The 9,557-nt window shown below is 59.8% G+C and overlaps 1 protein-coding gene across 1 annotated transcript in view; it reads right to left on the bottom strand.

Annotated features, from left to right (window-relative positions):
- Positions 1-4,963: 4,963 nt before the first annotated feature.
- Positions 4,964-9,557, bottom strand: part of UTP14A (UTP14A small subunit processome component) — a 9,700-nt gene continuing 5,106 nt past the window's right edge. The window contains exons 2-15 of the mRNA XM_010715064.3: positions 9,423-9,555; positions 9,188-9,252; positions 9,014-9,078; positions 8,708-8,850; positions 8,398-8,553; positions 7,780-7,899; positions 7,603-7,697; positions 7,284-7,407; positions 7,117-7,194; positions 6,604-7,015; positions 6,127-6,509; positions 5,869-6,056; positions 5,694-5,793; positions 4,964-5,373 (exon numbers count right to left, since the gene is read on the bottom strand). Of these exons, the coding sequence (XP_010713366.2) occupies positions 5,101-5,373; positions 5,694-5,793; positions 5,869-6,056; positions 6,127-6,509; positions 6,604-7,015; positions 7,117-7,194; positions 7,284-7,407; positions 7,603-7,697; positions 7,780-7,899; positions 8,398-8,553; positions 8,708-8,850; positions 9,014-9,078; positions 9,188-9,252; positions 9,423-9,555 (2,335 nt within the window). The 3' untranslated portion in view covers positions 4,964-5,100. The remainder of the gene's footprint in view (positions 5,374-5,693; positions 5,794-5,868; positions 6,057-6,126; positions 6,510-6,603; positions 7,016-7,116; positions 7,195-7,283; positions 7,408-7,602; positions 7,698-7,779; positions 7,900-8,397; positions 8,554-8,707; positions 8,851-9,013; positions 9,079-9,187; positions 9,253-9,422; positions 9,556-9,557) is intronic.

The following is a 9,557-nucleotide window of genomic DNA, read 5'->3' on the forward strand; positions in this document are numbered from 1 at the left end:
GCTCGGGAGGGCGCTGAGCTCGGGAAGGCCCGGAGGGAGGGAACCGCTCCCGCGGAGTGAGATGATGCGGGTTCTGCCCCGCACCGCACCTCCCCACCGCCTCCGGGTTGTGCGCGGCCCCGTGCGCTGCGGCCGCACGGAGCCGGGACTCCAGGTTCGGAGGCCCGAGCGCCCCCGAACTCCCGAGGCGCTGCCCTATTTGCGTAGCAGTGTCTTTAATGCCGCGCGATTTGCGTGCCCCGTCCCGCAGCTCACGGGGTGCGTGGTGCAGCCCCCAGCAGAGCTCTGCTCCCGCTGCTGTCAATTGGAACTGGCCCACGCTTCGACATCTCCGGGCCGGGACAGTCCACACCCGCGAGCTCTGAAAGGTGCTGCTAAAAAATTCTGCGGCTCTTCCCCCTCCCGCTCCCTCCCCTCCTCCCTCTCCACAAAAAAAAATCAACCTCGTAAAAAACAGACGCTCCTTAAAAATGGGGAAATCTGAGAAATACGAAGCATCCCCCATGGGATGAGGTGCTAAAAACTCTACGGGGCATCCTCCATTGGGTGAAACATGAGATCCTGACAGTTCCACGGGACGGCTCCCCCCGGCTCCACCGTGAGCCCCGCACCCCTCCCGCAGCCCCCCGCAGCCTCCTGCTGCTCTGTGCTCCCGGTGCTGTGCAGGGGGTTCATCCCACTCCACGTGTCCCCACTGCAGAGCACGGCCCGAGGTGGAGCTGTGGCCGCTGGAGCGGCGCTGGGGCTCTGTGCTCGGGGGGCCATTGCTGCGGGGGCTGCTGGGCTCTCTCCGGGGCTATTCCTACAGCTTCAAAGAGTGAGGCTGCATCCACGCCGGGCAGGCGGCTCAGCTCGGTTTTATTGGCGTGCGACAGCAATAAAAGGTGTCAGCTCCCACCACAGACCCCACCGTGCTGTTTTCCATCCCAGCTGCAACTACAGAATTATGACTTCTTCCACTGGAGCGGCTGCCACCGCCTCCTCCGCCTCCCTGCACCCCAACTCCTTCATGGCTCTGTGCTGGGAAGGGGATCCCTGCTCCCAGCTGTGGGCTGTGCTGCTTTGCACCATCCATGATTATTGCAGGGAGCTCAGAGCGGGGCTCGTCCCTGCTGTGTCCTGCAGGAGGTTCATTGCAGGAGGCCGAGGCGACAGTCACTGCACTGCCACCGTATCCATCCCTCTTCCTTGGCCTTAGAAGACACTGCAAGGCAATAGAGGTTTGGGATGCCTGGGACGTGGTCAGCTCTGAACCTCTCCCTGCTGCAGCCCGGCTATTTGCTGTCCCATCCCCAGGTCTGGCTTCAAGAGGCACCGAGCGCTCCTAATTGTGATCGCAGACAAAGAGAGCCGGCCTTTGAAGGCTGCACACGCGGCGTCTGGCAGCACGTGCCTGCAGATCTGCCACGCTGCCGGCAGCCCCGGGGACACGGGGAGCTGGAGGTAGGAGCACTGCTGGTGCCCGGCTGTGGGATTTGCCCCGGGCTGTGAGAGCAGCTCCCAGCCCAGTGCCGTGGACAGAGGCTGACGGCACCCAGTGATGAGCTCTGTGTCGGCCACCATTCACAGTGCCGGCAGCGTGTGGCTGCACGCAGCTTTGTGTCCAGCCTTTGTCTTCAGGGGACATTCGGCCCCATGGGAGGTTTTGGGACCAGCCATGCGTCGGTATCACACTGCTATCCCAGGACTGTCAGCCTCATCCCTGCTGCTGAGCATCTCTGTGGATGCAGAGCCCTGAGAGGTACAGGTGGCAGCTGGGATGCGCTTACTGGGGGATGCAGGGGCTTTCCCCTAATTGCCCAGCTGCCTGGGGACACATGGGGACACGGGGACATTGGGACAGTCGGGTGTGGGGACAGTTGGGTATCTGTCATCTCCAGGACACCCAGCGAGTGACACTACAACGGAACCCAAGTGACCCGAGCAGCAGTGACAAGTCTGGTGGCCACCAGCCCGCATCCCTCCGCCTGCCACCGAGCTCCGTGAGGAAGCACATTGCCACCTCAGGAGCCACACGGGTGGCGGCCGCCTGTCCTCAGGGGGATCGGCACCACTGCAGGCACCAGGGTCCCGGCTCCGGCATCGCAGCGGCAATCTCTCGCGCAGGTTGTGCCGTGCTGGATACGGCATCTCCATGGAAACCCTCCCGCTCAGGCTGTGCGGGCTCGGGAGATGCCATCTCCACGGAAACGCGGGGCTGTGCAGGCCGGGATGCGCGGACCGTGCCTGGATGCTGCGGATAGGGGCTGTCCTGAGCTGTGGGGTGACGTGGGATGAGCGGTGCCGCTGCTGCGGCTGGAGGGAGCCCGGGGAGGAGGGGACAGGGATGGCACTGCGGACCCCAGCACGGGGAGGTCCGGGAGAGCTCCGCCGTGAGAGGGAGCGGTGCGGGACCTCCTGATGGCCACGGGGGCCCCGATGCAGCCGGGGGGACCCGGGGTTGATGCCGGCAGTGCCATAGCATGGGAAGCCGGGGGGCCTCCGGCGGGGGCTGAAATTTCACCCTGAGGAATAGCCCGGATGAAGTACTTTGCAGGTTATTTATAGCCTCCCCTAAAAAAAAAAAAAGAGAGAGAGAGAAAACAACAACAAAACCCCCTTTATTTATTGACTTTAAATCTGCCTTTTCCATTCATTCCGTTCTCGAGGGACACGCGCAGCCCCAGCACCGGATGGCCAACCCCCCCCCCAGTCCCTCTAGGGGGTCCCCATGGGGTCTCCACGCCGAGGCACCGCCGCACCCCACGAGCACCGGGCACGGCCGCACCGGGCTCGGCTGGGCTCAACTCGGCTCAGCTCGGCTCAGCTCGGCTCACTCCCTCCGGCCCCGCTGGCAGCTCGGCCGCCCTCACCCGGGCTCCGCGCGCTGTAAACCTGGCTTTGACGTCGCCCGGAAAGTAGGCCAGTAAGAGCAAACTGCAGCCGCTCGCAGCCCTCTCCGGGGACGGCGTGCGCATTAGCAACGCCGCTGCTCTCCGGGGGTTCCGCGCCTGGTGGAGGACCGCGCTGTTCTCTCGTGTCGGTGCGTTTGGACTCGCCCGAGCTCCTGGGGCGGTGTGTGGTACCGGCAGGGGACGTGCAGCTGCCCGGAGGGATCCCCAGCAGCCCCTTCCTGCAGCGCTTTGCAGCTCCTGATTTATTTTTTAATTAAAAAGCGAGCACCGACGTGGCCGTGCTCTGTAGCCTTACTTCTGTGGGGGTCTCGGGGTGATGTGTTCTGCCCTTGGCACGGGGGTGGATGAGCCCGGGAGGGCTGCACAGGGCACGGTGTCCCCAGCAGTGTCCCCGCTGCTCCTGGGTCCTCCTGTGACCTCCCCCCTGTCACTCATACCAATGCTTTCTGCATTTATTTTGGAAGTATTTCCGGATACTGGAAGCCTCAGCCCAACTCCTATCTGGCCATTCCTGGCAGGATTAGGCACCAGCAGCCAAAGCTCAGCATTGAAGCTGCCTTCAGACTGAGGGGCTGAGCGCCAGCAGGTCTGTGTCACTTCTCAGGTGGGCACAGCCTGTGACAGCCTTTAACTCTGCTCTTCTGCAGGGACCCCAGCACCTTGCAGACTGGATGGCCTCATTCCTCCCTGAGATCAGCACCCAGGAGGCCCTAACAGTGCCACCATCTCCCCAGCACCACCAGTGCCTCTGCCATGGGGTAGCTGAGAAGGCCCCATGGTCTCTGTGTCCACAGCAAGTCATCCCACGAGGGGAGGCTGAACTGACTGCAGAGGGGCTGCAAACACCCCAGTCCAGGCACTGCCTTCCTCTGGCTCCAAGGCATTTCAGGTTTTACTAAAACAAACAATAAATGTCACTCCTGTGACATCCCCAGGGGCTGTCAGCAAAGGTTTCCAACAGCATTTTGGACAGAAAGAAGCTGGGGTTGGATTTGGGGGCACCAGCCCTGCAACAGGCTCCTTGGCATCGTGGTATGGAAACAATTCCCTTTTCATTTTTTTATTTTCAGCCCTCTGTTGTGTTTCCCAACAACACAACTGCGTTCCTGCCCGTAGTGAGCTTTAACTAGCAGCCCCAGGGCACTGCACTGGGCTGGTGATGCCCCAGCAAGGGCAGAGGGCAGCATTCACCCTGTATCCCAACCTTTCTCCCACATCGGCCCGAAGTGAGGCAGCCTCTCCTGTGAAGTGTGAGAGAGCCAGCATATCCAGGAGTATGGGACGCCACAAGTTGTTGGGTGGACTGCCCCAGCCCCAGGGGACAAGGATATGTCCCCACCCCCACAAAGCTGTAGGGGACATGTTGGGAGCCAGCCTGGCTGCAGTGCCCAGGCAGGAGAACGTTGCTCCAGTGCCAGGGATGCGGTTCCTTGGAACAGCAGCAGCTCCAGCTGCAGTCCCTCCTTTGCTTAGGACAGGGAGTGTTTCTCCAGCTGCACAAACACAGCACACGTGGGAAGAGGTAGGAGGGCTCCCAGCCTGCTCCCAATTCATTGTACTGCTGCAGCACAGTGCCTGGCCAGCGGGGACAACCCTAAGAGTCCCCATTTGAGGAAGACATGCACGGCTCCAGCCAGGCTCAGCTGTAGAGAAGATGGTTATGCTGGGGCAGAGCCCAATCCCAGCTCGTGCAGGTCAGGAACAGGACCATAGAGACCTACTGCTCACCAAACCACAGGCATGAGAGGAGGGCAGAAGGCACACGGAGCAAGCTGGAAGTAATTTAGCCAAGATGAAATTATATATGTAAAAAACAAGGTATTAAAGACAAAAACTAGAGGCAGATGAGATCCAGCCTACCCCTGACACCGCTGGGGCAGTGGCTCCCCCTCCTTGCCACACTCCCCCCCACTCCCAAGCTGCACCCCAGCAGCCTGATCCACAGCAAGCTGTTCACATTACCGTGGGACACAGAGGCCTGCCCTGCATCAGGCCCCAAGGACAGGCAGGAGGGCACCAGCTGTCCTGTCCCCGGGGCAGCCACACAGACTGCACACAGACTGCACACACATGGCAGCCCAGCACTTTTATTGCCGAGTTGAAAAGCCCCAAGACAGAACCAGGAACCACTCTGCAGGAGGGCAGCCCTGGAACACGGCCCCCACCTGCTCCCCAGCGCCGGGGGGTCAGGCCTGGCACCCACAAGCTATCGTGCTCTCTTGCGGGGGCGGCGAGAGAACTGCTTATGCTGTTCAGGTGGGGTTTTGAGTGCCAGCTTGGTTCCACTGTCAGTTGTGGCAGCCACAGAGGGGACATCCTCAGCAGAGAGAGGCTGGATGATGTGGCCCGCCCGTGTGACAACACGGGGAGCGGTGAGCTTCTGGAAGGCACGCTGTGTGTTCCACGTGGAGCCCACGGGCGTCCGGATGCACTGCTCAAATTGCTGGTGCCTCTCAAAGGGGAAGGGCAGCTCGCTGACCTGCAGGGAAACAGCAGAGAGGGTGACACTGCCAGCGACTTGGCCCTGCACTCTGGGGCTGCTTTCATCCCATTGGACATCGATTTCCATCACTCCACGTCCAGTTCAGCCCCTGCCCCACGATTCCCTCCTCCCTCCTGCCATAAGTCCAATGTTTGGTAAGCCTCAGGACAGCTGATACAAGAGCACTCAAGGGAATAGGGCTGTAAATTCCACCTCATCCACTGCCCCTGAGGCTGTCAAAACTAAATGGCCCTTTTACAAGCAGGGAAGTTTTGGAAAAGGTTCTGTCCAAAGCCCAGGCCAGCTCCAGCACCCACCTGATGTGCTGCTGCGTGGATGTTGCGCTGCTCGCTAATGATAACGTGGGGCAAATGCTGGTCCTTCCTGGGAGGTGCCGGGGCTGGCTTGATCAGAAACCTGCCAGACAGGTGAGGACATCAGATGCCGGAGCAGGGCTGAGGCACGTTGCTGCAGCAGCCCATCCACACATACCGTTTAATTTTCTTGTTGCTGGGCTTCAGGCCGGTGCCTCCCCACTCGCCCCAGCCTGGCAGAACCAAGTTCAGTGGCTGTGGCTTCGCAGCCTGCTCTGCTTTGTGCTTCTCCCGATTGAAGTCGGCAACCACGTCATCCCCAGCAAAGGCCTCTGTGATCACTCCTCGCTGGTCAAAGCCACCCTCCTGCAGAGATGGGAGTTATAGCCCCGCAGCCAGGACGGCCCCCGGCCCAGGACAGCCCCACGCTGCTCACCTCTTCTACCATGACCATAGGTAGGTTGGGGCACTGAGCCTCCTGGAGCTTTCCAGACAGCACAGCCTGCAAGCTGATTATTTTCTTCTTGGTTGTTGGTTTCTTGGCAGGCTTGGGTGTAGCTCTGCCTTCCTGCTGATGGCGTGCTGGCTTCTCTGTGCCCACAGTCACTGGCTTCTCCTGCTCTGCTGCAAGCTCCTCAGAGGCCAAAGCCTCAATGTCCTCCATTGTCTGCACACGGTGCAGCTGCTCTGACAGCAAAGGCTCCTCCTGGGCCTGGGGAGGCAGCTCAATCACTGGGCTCATCTGCTCCTCGACACTGACTGGGTGGATGGAGGCATCCCCTGGCAGTTGTTCAGAAACTTCTTCTGTCTCATCAGCACCTATGCATCAAGGGAATAGTGGAGGAAGAGCCATCCCATGAACAGAAGAGGAAAGAAAGGACAGTTGAGTGAAAACACAAACCTAATGACCCACCTCGCTCTGTGACACTACAGACACCAGGCAGGACTGTAAGCTCCTCGCTGTGCTGCTCAGGACTCCCTGACTGCTGCTGCCGTGCTTGCCGCTTCTGCTGAAAGTCTTGTAGCAGTGCCTCCTCCTCTGACAGCTCTTCCTCCTCCTCAGACATCTCCTCCTTGTTCTCTACAGCAACTGGCACTGCAGCATTTCCAAGGTCCTCTGGCACATCAGACTCCTGGGCTGGGTCACTGGGTTTGCCCAGCATCCAGGGATTTGCTTTGCTCGCTCCCACAGAGACAGGAGGGATGGCTGTGGAAGTGAGGTCCTCTTCGGGCACGTCAGCTGGTTCCTCCTCTGGCAATTCCACCCGCACCTTCTGTGTCAGCTCCTTATTCCTGGCCAGCTGCTCTTGCATGGCCTTGCGGGCCTGGGATGGGATTGAGATGTTTCTAACACAAGCCAGAAACAATGTGCCCCCTTCCTTGCCCCACTCTCAGCTGTCCTCCCCTTTCCCAAGCTGCATCTCACCTCCAGGTCATACTTGGCCATAATGGCCCGTGAGCGGGCCCATTTCCCCTTGTTCTGATGCTTGAGACTCATCCGCTCCTGGGGCAGAGGCAAAAAGAAGCATCAGAAAGAACGCTCTCAGGATTAGGGACTTTCCAAAGAATGAAGGAGAAGCAAGCAAGCAGCACCTCCATCCGGAGCTGATCCAGCTCCTCCAGCTTTGCCAAGGCGGCCTCGGGGTCTGACTTCTGCAGCATTTCAAACTCCTTTAAGGCCTTGCGTCTCTTGCTTTTCTTCAGCACACGATGGTACCTGCAGCACAAGAGCAGACAGCTGAGGAGTGAGATCTGGTACAGGCACCCAGCCTCTGCTTCGGCAAGAGAGCACCGTTTTGTGCAAGAAGAAGTAGAGCTTCCCAGCAATATTTCAACTCAACTCTCTGCTTTCTTCCACCACTCCCAAGCACTGGGCCCCAGATCACTGAGCCCAGCAATTCTATAGCCTTACTTCTTGCTCTTGATCTTCTTCTCTCGACGAGCCTTGGCTTCATAGTAGGACTGCAGGACTCGAGCCTTCTGCAGCTCTGCTCGCCGCCGCTTGGCCTGCCAGGAAACACAGTGCAAGGAAAAGCATGAAGGAAAAGGCCTTCAGAGCCAGAGCACAGCAGAAAGAAGAACCACTCACCTCCTCCAAGCTCATTGCCTGCAGCGAGGCTTTCTCCTGAGGTGTCAGGAGTGGGTCTGTGATGGGCTGCTGTGTTTTGTGGAGCAGACCAAAGATCTCCTGCTCCAGGGGAGTTCGGGGCTGTTGGTGGGACAGAACAGACAGTGAGATTGGATGAGGCACAAAAGGCTAACAGACACCCACACACACCTTCCCATCCTTCCTGATGCCAGAGCAGTCCCATAGGAGGGCACAAAGAAGCTGAAGTCCCAGGCCCCACGAGAGACAGGGAGAAATCTCTATGCAGACAGAAGGTGCTTGTTGAGCTGGGAGCTTGATAAAGACTGCCCTGACCTGGGAAAGCTCTCCAAGGATGAGTAACTCTCCTGAGGAGCACCACAAACTAAAAGGGATCTTGTGTTCAACACTAGAAGAATAACCAGAATTTACAGGCACACAGCGTTTTGTGAACCAAACCCTTTAACTCAAAGACAAGCAGCGTAGTGCTACAAGCAGGCACCTAGGTCAGGAGAGGGACTAGGAAACAGCAGGCTTAGCTGATGTGCTGAGTGCTAAATAAAAGCAGGGGGGAGAACTGCATCCAAGAGATGGCAGCGTTGGGCACGTGACAGCACCCACCTTCCATGCTGAAACCACTTGCTCCAGGGGGGCAACTGCCACAATCTCCTCCTTCAGAGGGAAAACCAACTGCTCTGCACGGCGGTTCTGCAGGACCACTGGTTGCCACTTGCCAACATCTTTAGAGCTTTTGACATAGGCAGCCTCTCTCACAACCTGCAGATGGGAGCAAGGAGGAAAAAAAGTGAGCAGAGAAGCTGATTTGTGGAACGAGACAAGCCAAACAGAATCAGAGAGACACAAAGGGACTAAAGGGTACCCCTTAAGGCTGCAATGCCCACACTGTGCAGCCTGCAGCAGTCCCACATACCCGCTCTGCCTCCTCCTTGCTGAGTGGTAGCTCCACTGCCTTCTTCTGCTTCACTCTGTTGAGCTCCTTCTTCACACCACTCAGAGCAGATCGGGCACGGATGGGCTGCAGGAGCTCAGACAGGACAAGTTTCTCCCCAGCACCTACACGAGATCCTCTGCATCAGCACCACCGCGGTGCCACCAAGTGGGGCAGCACCAGGGAGAGGCGTCTTCAGCCCCAAAGCCCAGCACAGCACTTCCTGAGAGCTCTCCCCAGCAGATGGGGAGCAGCCTCCTCAACAGGGGAGCTAGGGAGGGGCCCCACCTTTACAGCTAACGTTGAACTCAGACACCTGTGCACTGGCCTCGGAGCGCTCGGCCAGCTTCCGCCTGTCAGAACAATAAAGTAGGAAAAATGAAATAACCGCGTGGGAGCGCAGCGTCCCGCCACGTGCTCCTCCCGCCGGGCTGCAACGGGAGCTCGAAGCCCCACACTCACCGCTTCCGCCCCGTGAGGGCGCTGACCGCCTCCAGGAGCTGCTGGTGCCGCCGCTCGCCATCCTCCTGCTCCCGCAGCACCGGGCACACGGTCAGCGGGGCCGGGCCTGAGCGGGTGAGGCCCAGCCCCGACCCCAACCCCGCTCGGTGCCCCCACCGGACCCCGCGGGGCAGCGGAGCGCCCGGTGCCGTGGAGCGCAGCCCCGCGCCGCGCCAGCCCCGCGGATCCCGCTCACCTCCTCCTCCTCTTCGCTACCGCTACCCGCCGCCTCGGCACCCAGCCACTCCTCCGCCATGGCGTCGCAAAGTGCCGTACAGCGCGACGCTTCCGCCCCGCACGAGGCGCCGCACTTCCGCCCGGCCCGTGACGT

Source organism: Meleagris gallopavo, chromosome 9 (genome assembly GCF_000146605.3).
Source record: "Meleagris gallopavo isolate NT-WF06-2002-E0010 breed Aviagen turkey brand Nicholas breeding stock chromosome 9, Turkey_5.1, whole genome shotgun sequence".
In the NCBI taxonomy this organism is placed as follows: Eukaryota; Metazoa; Chordata; class Aves; order Galliformes; family Phasianidae; genus Meleagris; species Meleagris gallopavo.